The sequence below is a fragment of the Aythya marila genome, assembly GCF_965140915.1.
Source record: "Aythya marila genome assembly, chromosome: 3".
Classification (NCBI taxonomy): Eukaryota; Metazoa; Chordata; class Aves; order Anseriformes; family Anatidae; genus Aythya; species Aythya marila.
Genome location: NC_139044.1, coordinates 112,289,091 through 112,314,131, shown reverse-complemented (window position 1 = coordinate 112,314,131; position 25,041 = coordinate 112,289,091). Strand labels below are relative to the sequence as shown.

Sequence of the window (25,041 nt, the reverse complement as noted above, 5' to 3'; positions counted from 1 at the left end):
AAAAAAACAGAGCCCACCTAAAGCAAACGGCACAAGCCACAGGAAGGGATTAGGAGAGACAAAGGCTGTGACCTAGGTTTAAACCTACTGCATTTGTAAGTATCTTAACCCATGGTCTCTTGTCCTTTCTGGATCCTTAAATGCAGACAGACAGCTTATTCTGGGCATGAGCTAATTAGATCCCCTACGCTGTTATTCCCAAGCACTTGGAAGGAAATGTGAGATTCAATTCCAAGATGGAAAAAAGGATCTGTAGAGGGTGTCTCAAAATTGTTGAGTAAATATATATTTATAAATATTTGTTGCCATAGGCATCAAACAACAGATAGCATTGTTATTTTTCAACTTACTGTAACTGAGATCCTCAAAGACACTGGTGTTAGCAACTGTGCAGCCTATGAAGATCTTGGAAGAGAAGAGTAAAACAAGGAATGTCCCATATCTTCAGGAAAGCCTTTGAAATACAGGGAAAGTGGTTTAGGATTGGCAGAGAATTATAAGAGAGGCAAAAACAACAAAAGGGCCAAGAGGGAAAGTAATCCCACGACCAAGGGAATCACTGGAACTCAATTATAGAAATAGGAAAGCAATATTTTAAAGAATGTTCTTTCAAAGCTGTTGCATGACGTTCACCTCCTCCCACGCTGGGATCTAGTGTATCTTTATCAAGGAGAAAGTTCATTAGTCTCAGCTTTCAAGGCTCTGCAGAGCTCACCTTCCTGAGCAGTGGCTCACCACAAGACCTTCCCACAACATGTCCTTTCATCCTGACAACAAAAACAGCAGCCTGGAAAAGCAGGAGGGGAACCCTCTTTCCCAAACACTACGTTGGAACCACATGACTCCGACTTCTAAAATTCCTCAGTGGTCACAACAAAAGATGAATTGGTCACAGCCATTATGAGGTTTTGCAGAAATCCCAAACCTCAAAGTTTAGCAGCTGAGTATCTCTTTTTCTTTAGCTAAAAACCGCACAGCCTGCACTGATTACAAACTGTGCACTTCCACTTTTAGGAAGACAAAGAGTTTTCAAATTTTGAGGGTGTTTTAATTTAGTTCATAGCTTAGCTCATAGTTCCTATATTGTGAAATCCCATTCTTCCCTGCTTTTAAAATCTACAAAGGCTCTACAAATCATGTGTAATAAATTCCATGTGTGCAAAGAACTCCCCTTGAAGGCCAAAGCACTAAATTGCCCATAAACAGAAAGCACGAATTCTGCAAACACAGAAATTCATGGATGCCACAAACAACAACAACCAGAAAACACACATTTCCCACACCAGCATCCTTGGGGAAGCACTCAATTTTACTTTGAAACCCAACCACTGTTCTATGAACAAAAAACAAGAGCAAACTAAGGATATTTTACAAATACTGACCTTTCCCCTCACTGAACCAACAAGTGCTGTCTAGTAATTTTAATCCAAAATTGTGCAGAACATGCAAAACCAACAGCATGCTGGAAAAAACAACGAAAATAAACAGCAGCCTGCACAGCTCAGCAGGTCATGTCACTGCAAATGCTCCTGTGCATCGCTGGCCATGATAAGCAAAGTAGAGAGGAGGTGTACACGGGGAAGAGCTCCAGCTCATCAGGATATACACCATGAATTGCTAGAGAATGAGTTGAGAGGGCGAGGAACGTGGTAGCTAATGCTCAGAAATGGAGGCAAAAAAGTCCATGACACCAGGACCCAAGGGGGATGACTTCTAGAACACAATTTACCACTTCCAAAGAATGTGATTTTGGATTAATATCTTTGGATTAGTATCTTCTCTCACAGGTTTCTGTCTTCCCAGTGCAAGAAAAGACACTGATGTGCTAGAACAAATTCAATGAAGAGCCACCAGCATGGTTAGGGGTGAGGCTAAGAGATCTGGGTTTGTTCAGCCTGCAGAAGACAAAGCTAAGGAAGGATCTCAGTCACTGTCTACAGCTGCCTAATGAGGGTGGAGATGCCCAGCAAAAGGACAAGAAGAAGCAGACACAAATCACAAAGGAACCTCTGACTAAATTTAGGGGAAACATCTTCACAAGATGAATTTTCCTACGAAGCCTTGGGGAATCTGACTGAACTTTGAAGCTGGCTGGTCCACGCAAGCAGCTGGGCCATATGGCCTCTAAAGATCCCTTCCCTAAATTGCCCTATCAGTAATATTTTTCGTACCAAACTCAGAAGAGAAGGAAATAAAGCGGTGGCAGTGAGGTTGACCACACAGCTGTAGAGTCAGGACATCAATGTGTGTAAAACCTAGTTAGCATCTCAGGTGCCATATAAACATGTAACTGCAGCATCCATCCAGGCTAATTAGCACGCATGTAGATTACTGCACTGATAGTGCTTCACTGCCTACCATTTTGAAGCCAGCTTGCTGAAGTTAGACTCTGCATTGCTCTGTGCCTCAGTATTCCACCTTTGTAATGAGGGTGATAATTTTGCCTCGTCTATTTAGATTGCAAACAGTTCAAGAGCAGAGGTCCTCTTTTATTATAAATAAATGTAACAGCTTGGGGCCCAAAGCCTAAACTTGGGGTCATGTGGGGTGGTCTCACCACCAACATTTCTCGTCATAGCAATATAAAAGCAGACAGCCCAAGAGGATTAATATTTCTCTTTCATCCAATCTTTCTCAACAACAGCAACAACAAAAAAATGGATAAAAAGAAATGTAAGCAAGTCTGTCTTTCAAACTGAACAAAACAGAACTGGAATCACATCTATAAACAGTAAACTAATTATTCCAGCTCTGCCATTTCCTTGCCATGGAAGTGACAGAGGGATCACGCTGAGAAACTTTGTATTTACAATGCAATACACTTGCTGCTCTCTCCAGCAAAACTCTTTCCTCCATAGTTTTGGTATTTATTCTGCATTGTGAAGAAATGTCACTGGCTAGACATATTGGAAGCAGTTCAAACAACAGGAGAAAACCAAACAAACCGCAAATATTAGCTACAAGCTTCTGATTAGTCTTTCGATGATTTTGGAAAATGTAACTATGGAAAAGAAATTAACTGGCGTTCTCAATCCTCCAGATAAATGAATCAAGGGAGCTGGGTAATGGATTCAGAAAATTAAGGCTATATTTGTTTTCCTTCAGTCTGCATGTGGAATGGTAATGCCGTGTAATGAGTTCCTAGAAGCTCTGGACCAAAATGATTTGAAGTTACAAATAAAAGATCTTCAGGCAGAGAGGTAGGTTGTAGACCTCGCAGAACAGCTATGAGCAGGACAGTAAAACTTTGGTAAAACTTTTGTTTTGTTTTAATTTGGTTTCGTGTGATACTCCAGGGACAGATTTAACTCTAGGTAAGCGCCAACAGATCTACAATAGGCACTAAAAATCTCGGGCTTTTCAGTTTCATCTCTAGCACAAACACAAACACTAATCTTTCTGGCATTCAACTCCCCATCAGGGCTGACCCAGCATTTGGCCTTTGGCACTCTTACAGAAAGGAAAGGCTGAGTCAGCCTTTCTGGGTCTTGCACCTACGGAGTCAAGGTGGCTGCATCCTGGGAAACAGACATTTAAGCTTAAAATGACCCTCAAGTGCAAAAATTTCTAACCCATCCTACTGGTGAAGTAGGAGAGTATTTTATTCTTTTGCTTCTAAATTAAGGCTATATCTGAGCCAGAACAGAACCACCGCGGCCTTTCTGTAAAAATTTGGACACCACAGGACCCTCAATACAATTCTACCTAACACTTCAGCTAGCTCAAGATAGTTCTGTTCCAGTCTGCACTGAAAGTTTAAAGGTGAACTATTTAAAAAAAATAGGTGGATAGCAGCAGGATGTTAGCACTAATTTTAATTATTAGGTTTCTATTAGAAAACATTCACCAAGGTATTTGTCTATATCGGGGGGAAGAAGTAGGGAGTAGGAAGTCCTCTTAAATCTAACTAGCATGAACATTTCTAGGGAAGACCAAGCCAAAGATTATCTGTTGCAAGGATTTCCAAAAAGATCTGTGAGACATCTCTCTTCAGATACTTCTGAAATTGTCTCTTCATCATCCCTGAAGCAGAACAGCTCTACCAGTGAAAGCAACAGTGAAGATATTTGTGTAACGTGGCTATCAGACACATTGCCATCATACACCCCCCATACTTGAAGCAAAATTAGCTGCAGAGAGAGACCTGACCATCCTCCTCAATCAATATTCTCAACCATGGTTTAACTGCTTGAATAGATACTAGAATCCACTTGACTCAGAAGCAACCAATTTTGATATACTTTATGAAATTTGCTTTCTAGTGCTCTTTCCAAAACAGATGCTGCTAAGAGTTTGACTCTTTATAATGTCAACCAACCAGTTTCGATACAGGGTTGTATCAGGGTCATACCGACCCGAATCCCATTACAATAATAAATTATTTTCTCAGTGCCGACAGAGTCTAAATGACCTTTACAAATTATCAAGCTGGGATAAATACGTATCTGCAAAAATATTATCCTTTGTTCTTGTTCAAGTTATGGGCTTTCCAGTGAGAGTGATATAACTGAACGTGCACACTACAGCAAAGAGCATGTAGCCATGCAAGAAGTTCCCAAGTTGTTTGATGCATTTGGTGCAGGTGATAAAAATATGGCTCCAAATTTACTTCATTGTGTGAAAATAGAAGATACTATACGAGTTTTCTTTAAAAGCAAACAAATGTAATGCCTGTGAAAGAAAAAGGCTGGCAATTTGGAAGCCGAATGCTGACTTACAGATGGAAAGACCTATTAGATCATTCATTTCCTCTCTTTGCCAAGACAGGAGCAGTTCCTAAAGAACATTTCCTACTCTTCTGCCTAGTCTAATTTTAATAACGTAAGTACTGGAGTTTCTATCATTTTCCTTAAGATTCTCTTCCAGACAAACACAGCTTAAGCTCAGCAAATCCTCCTTTTTAAGAACAGCGTGGAGACTGGCATATACAGACAGGGGGTATTAAGCCACAAAACTGGATTGAGACAGGGCGTTCAGTGCTGGGCAGGGTGTGGGTAGCTGAAGAACGAGCTGTCCGTGGGCTGATCACTGATCAACGTGCTAGCTGTAACAGGCACGCGTGTGATGCCTACGCAGCCACTCCTTGGCATTCATCTGCCCATAACCACGGCCTAGCTGGGTACATCAGCTAGACTCATAACGCAAGATTTATTGTTCTATTTTAGGTGCTTCGAGATGGGATGAATCATGCCTTGAAAGTGGCTGTTTCTCACTGCTGGCTTTGGAGAGAATCAGTAAGCAGGGTGAGATGTAGACAACCGTGGCGTGTATGCCTAGGGGTGTGTTACAGAGCTGAGGCTCAGCTCGGCTGCCCCCTGGGAGCTTGGGTGCTGCCTTCATGTTGGCAGCCAACTGTGTGTACCTCAACTGAGGCACGTTCATTTGGAAGATGAATCCCATCCATACAATTAAAAGTGGGATGAATCTCATTCTCTGTGATCATGTTTGCATAGCTACCCTCTGCGTGCTTGCCTTCCTTAGTCCTCTCCTGTCTTGCTTTAACCAGAAAAAGGTTGAGCCCAATGGTCTTGCTGGGAACAAGAGTAAAGTGACCTTCCACAAAAGTCTGGTTCTCTTCCCCCACTGCAGTGAACTCCAAGTCTCACAAAAGAGAAAGCTTGGGAGATTAATAAATCCTTCACCAACTCTGCTATCCCCATATTGCTGGACTGCTGTGTTAGAACTGAACAAGATTTGACTTTATACTACACAAGAGAAGGAGTTGCAAGAGCCATGAAGACCAAAAGAGCTGTCGACAAGACTCCTGTGAGACTGTGACACTGAAATATGGAAAAAAAGAGACACAGAGAGAAGCCGTGACTTCCCTGCCTGAACTCTTCTTAGTTTATTCTTCTAGTTAGAATACAGCCTGCGTAGAAAAGCCTGGGGCTTTACCTTTACATAATAACTTACATTATTTATTTATTTATTTTTAATTAACCAAGCTTCTTAACAGTTTCCTTGAACGTATTTATTTAAACAATACGTTTCATTAGGTCTTCACATGGCACATACCTACCAGAGCTCACCAGCAGAAGAGCGGGTTGAATCCCCTTCCGAGAGCAGCAACAGCTCGCAGACATATCGCTGTCAGGAGGATGCTGATTTACATAGCGTGATCAGTAGATCTGCTCTGACAGATTACGTATTTTGTATCTTTATTAACTGTGCATCATTTTCACATTCTGTTCCAGTCAGCCTGTGACAGATAACTATTTTTTAAAATCAGATCTCAAGGAAAAGAGACGTCAATGTGGAGAAATAAATACATTACTCAAGCTTCTTGAAAGTATTCGAGCTAAACGATACATCAACTTAAATTGGTGAAATCATGGCGGGGAGCTTTAAATAGAAATGTTTTTGAAGTAGAAATATCACAAAGCATTAGACATTTTATAAATCTGAGTTAAATTAGTATTAGAAAAATTATTACTGTTATGTTTTCATTACATATGGAGCTGAATCTGTCTTCCTTTGAAGTCACCAGGAATATTAACATCAATTTAATTAACTTGAAGCAAGATTTAGCCCAGAAGGAGTTATTTTACCATGAATAAAGGAGAAAATGAAGTCTGAATCTCAGCTTTTCCAGCAAGGCACTCAACTCAGATCCACAGAGATACTGCGATACCTATCTCCCACTAGACAGGAAATAGGCAAGTAAATATATTTAAGAGCCTGGATCTCATTATCCCTGATTCATATTGAACACAAAAATATTCACCATTTCCCCAGACAGGTGAATAGTAGGTACAGCAATGGGAGAAAACAGCAATATAAAAAGAGTATTATAAAAAAGGGTAGCTCAACCTCTGCTGCTGTCAGGGCTGGATTTGGGTTTTCAAGGTTCATTGAGAATGATGGGAACTTACTGGCACTATTAAATAGTTATGTTCTATCAACATAACTACGTGTTAGCTATTAACATACCAGCAGAGGATGGTGTTCAGTTCTGGACTTCGTTTGGTGCTTCCAACAACCACCTCCTCTGAAGAGGCACAGACTGGCTGGCTGGGATCACTCTGCAGGACAGGGCCAGCAAAGGTGCCACCAGCCGAAATATTTGATTTAAACCGTGGGTGACATTCTGATCTTAGTTATACCAATGTTAATCGGAGCCACAGCGGTGCTAATAGGATCAGAATCTAGCTCAGTGTCCCTGTAAAGACTGTGGTCGCTCACTGGACTGTCTCAGATTACTAGCAGATTACTCCAGGTCTCAAAGAAAAACTATAGCATTGCCAGGACAGCTTTCAATTACCAGACTTTATTTTAGGCATTATATAGGTTTCTGCATGCCAAGGTGACACAGAAATATCACTGAAATGTTTTACCAGTTTCCAGAAAATTATACTAAGTGAGTGAAAAGAAACCCCCCGGCCCCAAATTGGATAATCTTTTTCAGAAATGAGATTGTGCCAAAAAAAAACCCTCATTGTCTTTCATTTGCACTTTGTCTGTGCCTGGAACTTGATTTGATCCAGATATTATTTAAATTCTGTAATCACAACATAGCTCTAGTTTTTTTCATTTGTGTATTTCACAAGTCTTCCATTACTTGGAAAATTTTTTAAAGATAAACTGTGAACTGTGATCTTTCTCAATTTACTTTCCTCATGTATGGTGTTCAGGGAGGCGATTCTGTTCACACACAAGTTTCTGGCCCACTTTATTCCCTCCCACTCAAAAACCCGCTAAATGAACCATGGCAGGAGATTTTCCTTGAGATCCTAAAATGTTACCTCAATGGAGCCTGAGGTTCAAACTCAATTGCTACAGAATAAACCTTGCAGGGTGTCCAAGCTCTGCAGATTTCAAGGAACACAGACTCTTAGAGAATCAAGAAAAGGGCACAGCAAACTCTTCAGAGGTTCTCTGTCTCCTTGGTGGGCCTCACCTTGAATTCACCGAAGCTGTATTAAAAAGATTCTTTGTAGTCAGGGATCTCGGATTCTCCTTTGCTTTGAGCAAACACTGTAACTCCATAGCTACTAAGGCTTTTTACTGATTTGCTTCAAACTTTCTAGAACAATTATACCATAGGACATAGAGATGTTATGTGACAGGAAACAGGAGATGCATTATCTTGGTGAACTGAGGAGTGGGTCCAAAGCTGGACCCCCTCCTCCAGGTGTGGCCTCACCAGTGCTGGGTGGAGGGGAAGGATCACCTCCCACGACCTGCTGGCAATACTTTGCCTCATGCAGCCAAGAACTGCATTTGTGTTCTTTGCAGCAAGGGCACACTGCTGGATCACGTCCAGCTTGGTGTCTACCAGGACCCCCAGAAAAGAAAGAAAAAGAAAAAGAAAAAGAAAAAGAAAAAAAAGAAAAAGAAAAAGAAAAAGAAAAAGAAAAAGAAAAAGAAAAAGAAAAAGAAAAAGAAAAAGAAAAAGACAATCTTCCATGTGAGTAGTCCGTGATCTCAAGATGTCTGCTTAGCTGGCAAAACACACATCCTCCTTAGTGAAACATTTTCTGAGCATTTCAGTCATACTGAAGCAGAAGTGTCTGTATCAAATCCACATTCTAGGTTACTAGAATCCAGCTGCAACACAGTGTTGTTGTTGTGTTTTGTTGTTGCTGTTTGGTTTTTAATGATATTTTAAGCACCATTCGGAATGTAGATGAGGTGTCTGTCCTAAAAAAAAAAAAAAAAAAAAGCTTTATCAGTAAAATACTTCCAGAAGACAGCAAAGCAGCTAAGTGGCCTTATTTTAAAGCAAAACAAAAATATCTTATACAGACTCTGCAATTTTGTGGAGCTGCTGGGATTGTTTTTTAACGTAATCTGTTTCTTATAACTACTATGGGTAAAAAAGCTACCACTATATATGAAAGAATAATCCTGCAGCCACTTTAAGAAAGTGCCTGGTCAGAGTTCCTAGTGAGACTGGCAGTGTGGCTTCTTAGGGACTGTCTGGGCATTGGTGTCAGCAATCAGTAAGGTAAAAGCATTAAAAATATGTTCTCACTGCAAGCACAGACAGAGACCAATAATTTAGGAGACTTACATAAAAAAAAAAAAATGGATCTTCTAACCTCCATATTTAGCTTTTTTACCTATTTCTTTAATTTTGATTTTTACCTATCCAGTCACCACTGCTGGTTTGTCCTTGATGAGGATAAAATATTTCGATTCTGAATGCAGTCTTCATGAAATAAGCTACGAAAAGCAAGTAGCTGTGAATGAGACTACAGCGTGATTACTCTACATAAATTTGGGAGCTCTTTAGTGGTACTCACCATCCCCACTAAATACACCTGGGAAAAGGACATTAAGAAAATTCTTGCAGCGGTGATCCAAGAAGAGGTCACCTTTTGCCAGGTGGAATATAAAAATAGATAAATTGTAAATCAGCCAAAGGTGCAGAATATTTACAGTTGTCTTAAACCTTTAACCGTAGCTATCACACCGATCACTTTACAACCTGCTTTGCCTAGGTGTAATTTATTCACATTATTTTGTCATGAAAATCACAAGAGACACAAGTTCCATCAAAGCAGGAAGGAGCTGGCAGCAAACCCAGAACCACATAAAGATGCTGAGGATGGGACCCAGTTGCCCGTAAGCCTCTAACACCATTTTTGATGGTCTCGGGGCTATTTAGGGATAGTCTGTGTGCTGCCTACTACCACTTGGGGTGGCACTAACTTTCCGCAAGCCCTGTGCCCTACCTGCCAGCCCCCCTTGGCTGTCCCTGGCATCCTAGGGCATTTCTAATAGCAATGGTCGCTTATCTCCGAGTATGGGATCTCACCCTGAACATTTATTTTCAGCAATACATTTTGGCTGCGTGTTGAGGGAAGAGTCCTCACATATGGGTGGCTGGGAAGACCAAGAAAGAAATCAATACATGGCTGCAGCTAGGAAATCCAACCCTGTAAAATGAACACTAGTCAGCTGTCCTTGCTTCTAGAACATATATATATGTATATATGTATATATTTAATTTCACCTTCCTTCATCTTCCTGGAATTACTAACAAAACAGAACAGGATTTCTTTTTTCTCTGTTCCTTTCACAGCCACTTGGGGCCATGTATCCCTGAAAGGCGCTGTCCATCAGAGATTGCAGTCTGCCTTGTGCAGTTCTCAGATATATTTAAATCTTCCTTTACCCTTCAAAGGCTGGTTGAAAGAAGTGTTAGGTCATTATTTCAGGCTGTAGCTTAATACTTAGGTTTAACGGCATACGATCTCTCTTGAGCCTTCACCAAAAACCTTCATTCACTGAAGGTCAAGGTATTAAATGCTATTTTTAAACACACGCCCAGCAGTGAAGAGTTAAAAATAGACTTCTACGAAAACGTCCAGTAATTGGTTAAACCTTGTTAGCCATCACATGAAGATGATAACTCCTCCCAGGAAAAGACATAGCAAAAGCAGCTTTGACATGGGTTTATACTTAGAAGAGCAGCTGCAGGCTTACTGGGAAGGTGTTCACAATATAGGCTCGTGGACAATTAACAGAAAAAAAAAAACAAAGCACAGTTTGATTCTGCAAAGGAAGGGAAGGAAATAAAAGATTTTTTTTTTTTTTCCTTTCCTCATCATGGTCTGCAAATGAATTCCATGGATTTTCTACTTTGGAACAATCACCAGTAGGGAGAAAACCTCAAAGGATGGAGCTGGGAAAGGCAAAGCTGCTGCGAACTGGTCTCAATGCTTTATATCAAGCCATCCACCCCGTGCATGGAATCGCCTGGACGGATGGGAAGCAAGTGGTGCTGACTGCCTTGTACTACCAGAACGGAGAGCTGAAGTTTGGAGACTCGAGCGTTGTCGGCCAGTTTGAACACGTGCATGGGCTTTACTGGGGCCCGTGTTGCTCTGCAGAGATGCCAGCTCTGCTCGCTGTTCAGCACAAAAAGCACGTCAGCGTTTGGCAGCTGGGCTGCAGCGCCGCCCAGAAGAGCAAACCCTTGGTTTCTCAGACCTGTGAAACTGGGGAGCCGTTTCCACTGCTTTCCCAGGGCTGCGTGTGGCACCCGAAACAGGAGGTCTTGGCTGTGCTTACGAAGAGAGACGCTTCAGTCTTGCACGCCGTTCGTACGGACAATAGTAGAGTTAAGGCAGACATCAAAAGCAGTGGGTTTATTCACTGCGCTTGCTGGACGAAGGATGGCAATCGTTTGGTAGTCGCTATAGGCAGTGCCCTGCATTCCTATATTTGGGATGATGCTCAGAAAACTCTAAACGTCTGCTCCTTTTGTCCAGTCTTCGATGTGGGAGGTTATATCTGCGCTATGGAAGCCACGCTGGATTTCCAAATTGCTGTAGCTACCGAGCTTCCTTTGGATAACATCTGCGGCTTGAACGCGGGCATTACGTTTGATACGCCATCTGCAACTGAAACTGGCTCTTTAGTCTCACAGTCCATGGTGTTTGGTGATGAGGAATACTCCATGGACCTGCGACGAAGGTCCACAGATTCAGACAGGTCAGGCACTGTCGATTCAATAGCTTCTTCTTCATCGGGACCTATGGACTTAACCCACATCCTTGCAAACCACCGGCGGTCTGATCCCGGTCCTCTCATTACCCTGAAACGCAAAGACTCTGCAACAATAAATGGTCAAGATTCTTCCTACCTGATCTTGGTGACTTTTGAGAGGAAGGTAACCACCACCAGAAAAGTCACCATCCCAGGTATTCTGGTTCCTGACATTATGGCTTTTGACCTTCGAGCTCAGATTGTGGCAGTAGCCTCTAACACTTCTAACATTGTTTTGGTGTATTCAGTGACCTCTTCCTGCATGCCCCATATTCAACAAATCCAGCTGGAAAAAAATGAAAGACCAAAGGGCCTGTGCTTTTTGACCGATAAGCTCCTGTTGATCCTCATCGGGAAGCAAAAGTTCCCCGAGCCTAACTTCATTCCCTCATCAAGTTCAGACAGGTACGTGATGCGCCTGATGGCCAAAGAACTGATGCTGGAAGAGGATTCTTCAGCTCTGCCAGACACTAAGCAGCACATGCTTTACAGCTTTGTATCCTCTGTGAACATACCTGGAAAAAGAAAGTTCTTTGAAAATCTTGCCACAGAAGACCAAGGTCCAAGCAGGGAGCTGTTGATACCGAGAAGCACAGTTATTCAGTCTCCTAGTGGCAGGAGAAGACTCCTTGAAGAAGTGAAGAGCCCCAGTTATGAGCAGAGCTCTTCCTCAAGCGTTAGTGACCTGGATGAGAAAAAGCTCACAGGTGACGCCTCCGTTGCCTTGGAAAATTTGGATGCTGAACCTACCAATCGCTCAATGGCTCTTCTTGGTTTTGGAACACCTGCCAGGCCTTCCAGTAGACCAGCTTCCCCTAAAGTGCAGTTCAGCGTGATCCAAGAAACATCGAGCTCTAAAAATAACAATTTGCCAAGTGAAAGAGGAATGAGTCACATATCCAGAAATTTAGAGAGACTTTGCGGCAGCTTTAACGAGTTACAACTGAGTCTTTCGGAAATAACAGACCTCGCTAAAAATGGGAGAAGGGTATCTTTAGCCTACCCGTGTTCACAGGAACCGCCGGTTGTTCGTATCACTTATCAGGTAATTTTTTCATCAATTTACAAATATTGTGATAAGCCACTGAACTTTAAAACAATATTTTATTTATATAGCTTTAGACCAAGAGGATGCAGTTTAATTCTTACCAACCCATGAGAAATGCAACCTGAGGTTGGCATCGAGCTTAATTTAAAATGGTATTTTGTCACTGAAACAATAACTAAGGCTAACGTGGATTAGAGGATACATCATGCGGGAGATCTGTGTATTTTCTTTGCAAAACTTCTAAGCAAAACTGTCATGGATAGTAGCTGACTTTGTGTGCCTCTATCAAATAAGAGCACAAAGACACGTGGCTAGGTGTACAACAAGGTTTATGTGTTAGTTTAGTGTAGAGAGGAGCCTGTGAGTAGCCATCTGTAGGCATCCCCACCAGAAACCTATTAAATTCAAACCTGAGCTCAAATCCAAAGTTTGAAGGTAGCTAGACTCTCGTGAAGGCTGAAACAAAGTACTGAATATCAACTTGGGGAAAATTCAGGTGGGAATGATACAAAGCTGACTTATTTCTACTTCAATATCTCACTTTTAATCTTTACACAACTGGACACAATCAATTTGCAAAAAGTGTTATCACTACAAATTTTTCAGAAAAATTATCTGCCAGTATGCAATTATCATTTCATTAAATAAATAGATGAATATCAAATCCCCATGTTCCTATCCCACCCTTATTTTAACAAAATTCCTGCTGGCTTCAATAAGAATTTCAACTAAGGAACAAAGGCTGTGCAATTATTTCTTGTGTTTATTCTTAGTATCATTACCAGTAATACCGATATTATATTGATAATAGTTTGCTCATCCTGATTCTATTGGCATCGCTGCTAGAACCAGGGTTCCTTTCGGGATATTGATGCCAGTTGCAAATGCATTCTCTGTTGCAAGATAAGCAGAGTCAACTCAAGTAATACATTAATTTCATAACGCTGCTGCTGCAGTATGTATTTCTTAGACAAATTTGACTCACGGTTGTACAATAACAACCTCCTTTTATTTGATAGGGATCCGTATAGACATCTAAGCACCCTTCCTTGAACACTCATTAAGGGAATCGTGACTGATTTAAACATATTCATTAATTGTTAGCAATTATTTACTTGGCATTTTAGCAGATGATGGTATGCTAAGTACACTGGATAAAAGCAAAGTTTTTGATCTGAATTAGTCAATAATTTAACTTGGATATATTATACAAATTCTGGTTAAAAAAAAAAAAAAAAGTCTATTTTAAATAATTTAGGATTTTATTTAGCAAGAATCAAGACCTTCTGTTCCCCGGCATGTTCAAATTAATTCTCATTTCTTAATATGAATCAACTTCTTTATTTAACAAGTAGCCCCTTTTTCTTGGATTTGATTGGATTAACCTTTCCAAAGAGAAGTTCTGATTGTGACACCTAACATTAATCTAAGATCTGAAGTCAACGTGCACGTGTTGGCTTACACAAGCAGTAAGAATTAATTTTCCTGATTTCCTATTTGGGAATAAATAAATAATAATAAGCAATAAAACTAGTGTGCCTAAATTATTGCCAAAGTAACTAGATTTAAAAAGGAAGTCTCTTATTTATCTAAACAGGTTAATTTCACATTGAGTCAGCAGAAAGCCCCTCTAGTACTACACTATAATGACTCAGAAAATGCCACTTGATGTCTTCCCAACACATAGATCTTCTGGGTAAGTCTCACATCTAATGCCCTGAGTAGTTCAGCCCCTCGTCTGAAATCCAGCAGCATCACATAATGATGCCAAAAAATAATGAAAAATAGACTGATGGCAAAAAGGCCTCCAGACAGACGGGGAAATATTTGCTTCATAGGCAGCTGATAATTTTCTCAGAAGATAAGTTCTTTTAATTAATTTGGATTCAGACATCTGAACCTTGCTCTTTCTGCAGGAGCTGAGGAGCACCCTGCGAGCTCAGGGACCAGCTGGGCTATGAGTTCCAGCCAGGCTTTGTGTTCACGGTGCAGAAAGTCAGGAAATAGCTTTATTGCCATATGAAATAAATATCAGCCTGTGGAAAAGACTCTAAATTTTAGGAGCTGCAGTCCGGTCAATAATATGGCCATTATCTGGAAACTTCTTGGGTCAGGTGTTTGTGCAACCCCCAGCACAGCAGAGGCTCAATCTTGATTGAGAAATTTTACCGTAAAGTAGAATGAGCAGTACTACACAGCCATATACATTAAAAACATAAAAGTTTAAAGCATAATAGATAAAAATATAGCAATGATTAACAGGCAATGACGAACACTGCTGTGCAGCAGTGTTACTGACGTACATAAAGATTCCAGATCTGCTTAGAAAACTGTAATATAAACCAGAATGCGTATTGCTTAATTATTCAGAATATCTTCTTACTGAATAGCCTTCAAAACCTTTATTCTGTTAGTGCTGGCCTGCCCACAACTTCTCTGAAGTCATGTCCATGCGGCACTACTGGAATTTATATTCTGCGTAGCCCACAGCCATAAAAGAAAAACACGATCACTCACACTTCGGAAATGTCACTGCACTATCACTTGTGTAATAGCAGCGAGCCACCAGAGGTGATTTGATCATTCAACCCTGAAAAGCAAATATTATTGCTCTTTCATCACACACAGACTTGTGATTCAGGCTAGTGTGGGAGGGCAGACAGACAGACACAATAAGGAGATATTATTTAACAAGGGGGAAAAAAAGAGAGAGATGAAGATCTGCCACAGATCTGTTTCTGTTTCATCTTGCAAAAAGATGCTTTTATCATCCATTTCCCCCAGAAAAGAAACAGCTGCAGAATATTTAAACTAGCCTCATTCAAAAGCTGATTAGAGTGGAAATAAAGGCAATCTGGATTTGGAAATAATGGCATTTAGGGAAACCTCTCCAGGCGGAATAAAATTCATCTTAATCTGAAGAGTATCTTAAAAACTCCTGTGTTTTGCTCACAAGCAGCATTATGTCAAAAACCTACATCACAGAAAGTATTGCCTGATTACACAGGAAATAAATATCTTTTCAGCAATTAGTCAACAGGATTTCCTTACTTCCTTTTGTTAGCATTCACCAACAATTAGATACAAGACAATTTGTACTTTTATACCTTCCTACAATTCACTATGGGAAACTTTATTGCCAAGGTCAGCTACAAAATCAACAATTTTTACACAGAGCTGGGAGATGAATTGAAGGGATCCAAACACGTGGCAATAAATTTGCTGATACAAATACATGCAGTAGAGATAAAGAAGGGGGGTGACAGTAAAATGAGCAAAGCGATAAGGAGAAAGCAGGCTGCAGCGATCAGCTATGATAAGACCACGAACCTTCTGGAAATCCAAAGGGTAATTTTGCCTCGAGTCGAGCAATAGAAAGAAAGTCATGAAAATGATGGAAGAGGAAGGCGTTATGACTGCTCCCTGGAGTAAGAAACTAGTCAGCCAGCCTGAAGTTTAGAAGGAAGAGATTTAGGATGACCATAAAAGACCTGCAGTAGTCAAGACCAGGGGTGATTAATGCAGGGATAACATTTTGAGCAAAGGGTGAGGAATCTGTTAAGAACAAATTCTGACGACAGTGTTATGAAGGTGACCAGCAGCAGGCAAGAAGGGTTTGTAGTGGAGATGCAACACCTTTTGTTAGGCCAGATCATTTGGGTGTCAGATACATAGAGACAAATGTAAAGCCAAAAATGAAGCCAAGCTTTTGTACTGTGCAAAGTAAAGGTTTGAGTAAGCAAACCAACAAAAATCCCAAAGATCAAGGATGACAAAGGGCATGCCTTAGATGACCAGACACCTGCAACATTAGTTGCAGGGCTATTAACAAGGAGCCAAGAGCAGAGAAATGCTAGCATCACATCACACATGTCCTTCTGCATGCTATAAATGCAAACTGAGCTGGGATTTAAGCACCCCTGAGCACATCAAATCTCTTCTAATTCAAACATTTTACAGGCTTACTCTTCTCTGACAGGTTACTTAGGGTTGCAGCTGGAATGTCCCACATAAGGCCATGTGAAGATGCTGAGCTGTTGAGAGCTCCACCAAAATAAAATCAGGATCCACCAGAAATCAAACTGGGATCCCAGCAGCAGAAATCAAGGGTGGAGAGGGAAGCAGCACAGGCTGCCAAAGCTCACTGGTTGTACCTGTGGTGATGATGCATGAGGCTGTGCCACAGAGCTCTCTGAGTGTTGGAAATCATAGTTCTCCTTCCTCTTCAGTGCTCCCCTGTAGCCACCGAGCTCTCTTTTCCTTGTCTTCTTGGTCAGATCCCCCACATCTATATTATTCACCAGTTTCTGGCATCCCACACGATGAATGTGGGGGCAAGGCAAAAGCGAGCTGACTAATAGGGACCGGGGTTTGGAACTGGAATTATCACAGCTCAAAGAGCTGAAATCAAGGGTTTAAGAAAAGAAAACACAGATCCAGGCAACTGCAGCCCTTATTCGTCTTGCAGTGCACAGATGTGGCTGACTAACCAGATACCTTTCCTTTATAAAGAAGAGATTATTAACACAAAGGATAGGAAGAGTATTTAAAACACTTGTAGTACAGTACAGCACTCGAAATCATGCCACGGAGGAAATTATTTGCTCAACAGCAAGATTAATATTGGGATTGGGATTAATAAAAGAAATATGAAGATGGTTAAAAAATGAGCTGGAAAGAGGACAGCAAAGAGTTCTAAATATATATTTAAAAAAAAAAAAAATTGAAGAAATTTTCTAGTGGATTTCACATGATTGTCCTCAGGCCGATCTTAAAGTTTCATTAATAACCTGATGAGATATGCCAATAAAATCTGCTTATGGCATAAAGTCTGTAATATTTTCAGTTGGGGATCAGAATATGACACCTGTAATTTAATGACCTTCCCATCTTGAATAAGAAAAAATGGATTGAAATGAACTCATATGAAGTGCATAGTGGAAATTCCAGGATAAAAAGCAGGAATTTCTGCTATAAACTATATTCATTAGCTGGAAACAACTGAGGAAGACAAACACTTGCATGTGTTAAGTGACTGCAAGATGACAATGAATTAGGAATACGACACGTTTATGGAAAGACCAAGGCTATGGTTTGGTGAGGCATTGGTGAGGTGCATGCAGTAAGAAATGCAGGCGGGGGCAACACAGCTGTGGGGCCTCATCTGGGACAGTTTCCATTTCTAGACATCCACGTGCAGGAACAACACAAGCAAACTGCAATCAGTTACTAACCCAGGGGTAGTAAAAATGTTGTTGATTGGAGCACGTCCTGATTCACATCACTGTTTCATCAGTCGTCGAATTTAAGCTCACGAGGACGATCTCAGCATCCAGGTAGCTGTAGGCAGCGCATTTGGAAGTAAAAGACAAGAAGTGAAAAGGATCGGGAGGCAGAACTGGCTAGCTGCTCAGTGGGAATCCAAAAAGTTAGAAGAGACACGCTTGTTTATTGTCTGGTTTTATGGTGTATAGCACCTAATCCAGGAGCCTTTTTTGCCTCGGTCAATGATTTTCTTTGTGCTCCAAACCATGAGTTTTGAAAGACAAATTGGCAGCAGCACGACTGGCTGGCTGCAGCCCAGGAGATCCTTTGTAGGCTATAAAATGGTCAAGGGGCAGGCTGACACAGCTGAGGGAAAGCAATTCCTGAATCGATGGTTTGTTTCTGTTGGATTTGTGTTGAGGGAGGGCTGGACCTGACAGATTACAGGTGTTTGGCTGCAGAAGCTTTATCTGAAAATATCCCCTCAAGTATGTGAAAATACAGTTGTTTATTCTGTGATTAACGTGTTCTTAATCCACCAATAAACTTTGGTTTAAAATAAGACAACCAGCAGAAAGAGCTTTTAATATGAAAATTAATATGAAGTCTCTGGCTTCAGCAGCAGATAAACAGTGACACAACAAAACCAGAGGTACATATTTTAGTAAGTGGTGGATTAAATTAAAATTTGGCTAGAAAATGGTCTTTTATTCAACACATGAAAATGGCAAGTACTAAGGTGAGTGAATCTCTCAAGGTCGATCTCTGTGTAATGGTTTGATCTATAAAAAGGGAATAAAAAGAGTTACCTACCTCTCAAAAGAGCATTAAGTTAATTCAGTTAATATATGTGATGTGAGGGAACATATTCCTCAAAGAGGAACGTTATCGTTACTTAAACCCACCATTAAACGAAAAGAGGCTAAATAATTAGAAGATTGAAACTGAATGATCCTGGACCTGACCGAATTTTTCAGCAGAAAAAAAAATAAAATGTAAACGTGATCAAGTTTATCATTATAAACAGAAGTATAGAACAATGAGAGAACAGCTAATATGAATGCTCACAAGTGATGAAAGACAAACACCTCTGAAACTTAAGCTTTGAGGTCTGTACTTGAAAAACTGTAAAGCCGTGGGTTTTACAAAAGAGATGCCATGTAGGTTTTTACACACAAAAATGTTTTCAACTTCTAATACCCGTCAAAATTGTAACTTTAAAGGCTAAGTAGAAAGCACACTAGAACAAAGTCATCCTAAATATACATTTCCATGCAGTGGGTTTCAAGTCAACAGAGACATTGCTAGACCACTTTCTGATTATTCTTGGGTTGAAGCATATCTGCATGAAAAAAAGGAACTGCTTGGGTCAAGGCAATGAACCTGTCTCAACTGACATTCATCTTTTTTAATAATCCATTAACTGAGTTACAGGTTTGAATAAACTCTGGTATTTCAGCCCGAGATCAGGGAAATGAAGTGGTTTTCAGATGTACTAATCCACAACACACAGCAGGCAAATAGCATCTTGGGAATGTAAATGCCAAGCTGACAGTTCAGCCCATTGAGTTTTAAGCATGTTTAGGTTCAAAACAATGTGGTACTTTGTAATTTGAAGTGACCTAAAAATGACAGTTCTCTTATATAGCTATAGCTGTAATAAGAAGCTACTCTAGGTTTATGACTAAGAAAATGATATTTCTTTGACTAAGGATTCTTTCAGTATTTCCCCATTAATTGCACAACAACAAATTTCTGGCTGTTTTGAACAGGCAAAGAGATGAGGAAACCTTTGAAAGTTGGGTGAAGTTTTTCATGGAAAGATATTTTTACAGTTCTTACACCTTCTATCAATCATAATATATAAATAAAAAACAAGCTGATAAAAATATAAAAACAACAACAACAAAAAAAATACTTTATCTGCATGGCCAAATTACGATAGAGTTTCGTAGACACTCTGACTTACAGAGTTCAGTGTTGTTGCACGAGAGCATACATACCATGTACAGAAAAACTGAAGTGATTGTTTGATTTAGAAAAGTTGTTGCACAGCAAAAAAGCACGTGCTCACTGGGAGAGTCAAAAGACAGCACAATTAGAAATGAAAAGACAATCATTAAAAGAGATGTGTTTAGTCAAATGTCAGATTACGAAGTACAGAAATAGCAGATGCAGTTGGGAACTTATTCAAACATAATTTTGTATCAGAAAGGAAGATGCAAGGGTATAAAGTTAGATGCAGACAGGGTAGGACAAGAAAAGGAGTTAGCACAGACGACTTCTTTTCAAGATGTTCTAAAACATTAACTTGGATCCCTTCTAAATGTACAACACAGAACAGTTTTATGGTCACTGGGGGAGTTTTCATGTTACGATTGACTTTCAAAAGATATCAGATGGGAAATTGCAAATGCAAATCCATACTCACTCCATAACACATAGAATGAATTAACTCCACTGACAATATTAACAATATATTTTTGTGGTCCTTGCACTTTGTAGTAACCTGAATGGCAGAACACAAAGGTGCCAATTCTCAAGACCAGATAAACTTCTCGAGTGCCACCTCGAGTATGCCATGTTTATATTCAAACACATATTTTTTAGGGAATGTTAGAACTTCCAGAGCAGTAGATCCATATATTCTCTCTCTATCAATAGAAAAAACACCCTTACATGTATGATTCCCAAGCCACCTTGCTACAGCAGCTTTCAGGGAGACTGTCTCTATGCACAGCCTCTCTGCAATCCTCTGTGCCAGAAATGGCATTTTACTGGGGCGGAATAGCAGAACAATGAGTATCGAAACACCCACACGTACAGCCCAAACTGAGCAGAACCCAAAGCAGTTGCTTTGGTAGCACAAGACTTAAGCAACTTCCTTGTAGGCATGAAATATTCCCTTCCACTGAACTGACCCTTGAGCCAGAAAGACCCAATGGCCACAGGAACGTGGGGCCTGATGTATTTTATATGAAGGGGTGATGCAGTTTGTGCCACATAAGCACAAAAAGCAAAAGCCAAAGAGGCATGTGCCTCTTTCCGTGGGTCTCTCTGCCTCAAATTGTACTCCACAGTTGTGCCATCTCTAAACTGTAGCAATGACAGAGAAAGGAAATGCAAAATAATGAAAGAATTGAAAGGACTGAGAACAGGGGAATGGTTAAAAGGATTCAGGTAAAACAGCTAAGCCTTTAACAAGATCTTTTCTTTTACATATATGTGTTTGAAGAAATGTTTTTCAAATGGAGCAGTAACTGAAGAAACAAAAGATGTTCTCCTCTGTGATGGCAAGATCCATTTGAATTTAGTCCAGCAGCTGTTTGATCTGCCCATTATTGAAATGAAACATGGTATGTTCTTTTTATTTCTGGTATCTGGTTTCAACTGAGATTTTTAGTGTAAATGAGGCATTTGTGGTAATTACCCCATGCTGTAGCAAATGCAGATAGCTAAATTCACTTAAATGCTAAGTAATTGCAGAACTACCTATTACCAGAGTAGTATGTTGGATGCCGTTGCAGAGGAAGGTTGAGAAAATAATCAGTCCACTGGGTTATCTGGAAATAGAAATACTTCCTTCCAAGCCCTTTTGGCATTCTGCCTTGCCCATCGTCACAAGTGTGTCCCACACCTGACAGTGAAGAGGAGGTTGGAGGAAAAGTCATTCTCACAATGTGATAGATGTACCATGCAGCATTTGGGACTATTTTAATCTAAAATAAACAGCAGTGCTCAATGTTCTGATTTGTCAATCCCACATTTCTAACACCACTGCTTTGTAAAGACAGAAGTGGCCAGGGAAACCTAGGCCCCCACTTTCTCTTATCCATTTCTCTACAGTGCTTCTGATGGCTTTTCTCATCGCAGCCTTATTATACAATGACCTTAAGGTACACGGTACTTGGCTGCAATTATGATCTCCTTGCTTTGTTTCTGCACTGAGGGATCCACAAATAACTTTGTCTTGGCCTTTGTCTTAGCCCCTGACAGGCTGAGACACGCTGGCTTCATCAGAAGACTTTGTTTTATGAGAAATTAATTCAACTTTTGGTGAGATCAAAATGAAAAGGACAGTAGTAATGTTAAAGTGTTCTAAATAATGAGAGTTACGTACCAGGCTGATATATACCAGGCTAACTGATGAAGCTAGAACTGATGGCTACATACGTGCCCCAGCCCAGGGAGGCTGCCTACCTCCCAGCCACATTGGGACATTTCGGTTTTTCCCTGGCCTACAGGAGTTGTTCCAGCAGCTAATATGGATATGCAGGATATGCAGATAACGAGTATATGCAGGTTTTGTACTTTTTTCAGCAATTTCTCTTGCCTGTGTAGTGCAGTGGAAGCAAACACAAAGCCCTCCACGTGCTGCAGAGACCGGAGCTCTTTCCCAGCAGGCTTCTGCAATAGCACTCTGCAGCTTTGCAGGGCAAGGAGGACACAATTTTGGCTCGTACTTCCAGTTCTTGATTTTGGAAACGAACACCTACAATGAGCAAAGAGGTTTACAATTCAGTAGGAAAACAATAAATAATGGGCCAGAGAAAACGTATTTTCTGCTCTGTGGAATAGTTGAATATTCACTTTGCAGAACTCTGCTCTTCAATGTCATGCATTAGACCTGGGAGATATCCAAACAACATCTCAGAATCATGCTAACATGACCCCTGCATGCACAGTGCACTGCTTGGTGTTGCAGAAATTGAGCCTTTTTGTTGGCTGCAAGAAGAAAGACTGAATGAAAAATCCTTCTAAACCTCACTAAAATCCTGCAAAAATTGTCAGGTTGCAGGCAGAGGTAGTTATGCGGCTCTTTTTGCAGGTATGACCAGGTGAGGTTTATGTTCCTCAATCTTTCCTTTGCCACAGGACATGAATATTAAATTTGATGTTTAAAAATATCACTCCCATCCTTTAATGCTCTATAATTAAAGGGGACACAATGAAAAGTGTGCTTGTACTGTGGTGATAGCCCAGCATTTTTTAACTATGAACCTAAAATTGAATGCATTGAAAAAAAAAAAAAAGAAAGAAAAAAAAAAAGCTTATAACTGCAGACCACATTCATACCCACAGCAAGGCTATTAGGATCACAAGAGTTATACGAGCAATGAACTTGCCCTCATCATGTGTGCATTAAGCCCAGGACCGTAATACCATTACCTGGGCTAAATATAGCCTGCCACATAGCGCCGTGGTGTTAGCACACACAAGGCTCTCTTTTCTGCAGGTCATCGTGCCAATAACTGTGCGTAGCAGAAGGGAATTGCATTCAGCACAAGGCTTTTCTGCCTTCAGTGGATTTTGGGGTGAATGCTTCAAAGCAACGTTACCAACTGCACAGAGAATTTCAAATATTTCATTGGGTGGAAATAAAAAGCCTTAGGAGTATGACAAAAGAGTGTGCTTTATCAATTTGACCGATAATATCAACTGGGACAGCAGAGTTTCCACTTCTAGGCCCACCGTTTACAGAATCTGAAGACTGTCCAGAATTAGAAAGACAGTATTAAGAGGAGAAGATTAAAGCTTCATGGTTTGGAATGACAAGCTCCTTATGATGTAACAGGTGACATGACAACTTGGAACAGCGTCGCAGCCCAGAGAGGTGCTCTGTTAATAGTATAAGGGAGATTTGCTTTGTCCAGTAACATGGTTTGTTACAACTGACAGAAATTAAGCATGGCTTTCCGTTCCTTTTTTCCATCTTCTTTTTCCATCTGCCTTTTCAAAACTCAATCTTATCTCCCCAAATTAAAAATGTGAACAATAAAACATAACAAGGCTTTCTTTAGCTCAGATCCCAGCCAATGGCACTGCTCAGTAATGACAGGATCCTATGCTCTAAGAAAATGTGTGACACAGGGGCTCCCACAATGCTTACCAGCTGCTACAGTGTATTTTCTTTTATTTTTTTAATTTCCACAAAATGCCAAATCGAACAACAGACAAACAGAAAGTTCACTATTTTGTTTAACAGCTGTAAGATCCAGTCCAACAGGAAACAGATGATTCACTAGAAAAAAGAAAAAAGAAAAAAAAATTATATATAGCTTCATTTGCAAGCTGACTTTCAAAGGAAGGTAAAAAACAAAGTGTAGGAGGCTACATTTATTTTCTGCTTCTGTGTAATACAGAGAGTGATCCTGAATGATTTTAGTGTCTTTGTCATTTAATCTTGCCTCCTTTTTTTTTTTTCTTTCCTAAAAGGAAACAGATTTAAAATGTTATTCAGGTTCTGTTCATTCTCTTCTTATGTAAAGTTTTGATTAATAATTAAAGGACAATGAATTTTATTATATCAGCTTTTATAAATCAGCTTTTTAAAATCATGATATCTTCTGGAAACCATCTCCAAGGTGTAACTTGTTCCATTTGCGATATGAAATTGTAAACATACTGAACAATCTTGGTTTAGTGAAGGAGATGGAAATCCCAAATTCCCTTTAGAGCCAACACAGCACAAGCATTTTCTTTACCATTTTTTTTCCATTTTTATGATCTCTTCATCATTTGGGAAGAGCAGATGAGCAAAAGGGATAAGCAGAAGTAGATGTCACTGGAACAAAAGTTGGCATGGAAAGGCTGGCTGAGTTTTCAGAAAATGGAGATACTTCAGTTTATCAGAGCTAGCAAAGAGATGCTTGGCTTTTCAACATAACCTAAATAAGGGATAAAATGCCTCAAACTCTCAAGACCTTTTGTTTAGCTTCCCTTTGCATTTACACATAAGTGTGTTTGGCACGGACTGCCAGATCTTACTGTTGTTAACATGACAAGGTTTTGGTGTACAAAAGGGAAGCGTGCTCTGCTCACGTGCTGGATGGCTTCTTAAAATGTGTTTGTGCGCTTTTAACCAGAGCCATACGCTCATTGCCTTTTTTTGCTTCATTTTTGTAGGCTCCTCTTGGATTGTGCTCACTGCAGACAAGGACGGCTTCGTGCCATTAATATTCAAAGCAGCACAGGAGATAATCATAAGGGATGGAACTGACAGTTCGGAAGTCTGTGGAGGGCACTCCTACAAAAAGGGCAGCCTAATGCAGCCTCCCAGCAGAGTGACATAATTGCTCAACAAAACCCACTAACGATCCTTTTTTTTTTTTTTTTTTTGTCTGAAGCAATACAGAGATGTTCTGCAGTGTCGGAAACTGAACGACTAGGAAGCTGTCTTCACTACTTGCAATATATTTTAACTGTAAAATCTGTGATATGGTTACACACTA

At 40.3% G+C, this 25,041-nt stretch overlaps 1 protein-coding gene across 1 annotated transcript; it reads left to right on the top strand.

Annotated features, from left to right (window-relative positions):
* The first annotated feature begins 10,454 nt into the window (after nucleotides 1-10,454).
* LOC309877183 (WD repeat and coiled-coil-containing protein-like) lies at nucleotides 10,455-24,898 on the top strand. Its single transcript, XM_082758371.1, has 3 exons — nucleotides 10,455-12,541; nucleotides 21,045-21,165; nucleotides 24,716-24,898. The coding sequence occupies exons 1-3, from the start codon at nucleotides 10,625-10,627 to the stop codon at nucleotides 24,880-24,882; spliced, it is 2,205 nt and encodes a 734-aa protein (XP_082614497.1). The 5' UTR covers nucleotides 10,455-10,624; the 3' UTR covers nucleotides 24,883-24,898.
* The last annotated feature ends 143 nt before the right edge of the window (nucleotides 24,899-25,041 follow it).

Bases quoted from the DNA above. Each gene is read 5' to 3' on its own strand.
- LOC309877183 (XM_082758371.1), top strand. From the start codon at position 10,625: ATGGAGCTGGGAAAGGCAAAGCTGCTGCGAACTGGTCTCAATGCTTTA. The intron at 12,542-21,044 runs GTAATTTTTTCA...ATGTGTTTGAAG, and splicing joins TTGTTCGTATCACTTATCAG to AAATGTTTTTCAAATGGAGC. The intron at 21,166-24,715 runs GTATGTTCTTTT...TCATTTTTGTAG, and splicing joins CATTATTGAAATGAAACATG to GCTCCTCTTGGATTGTGCTC.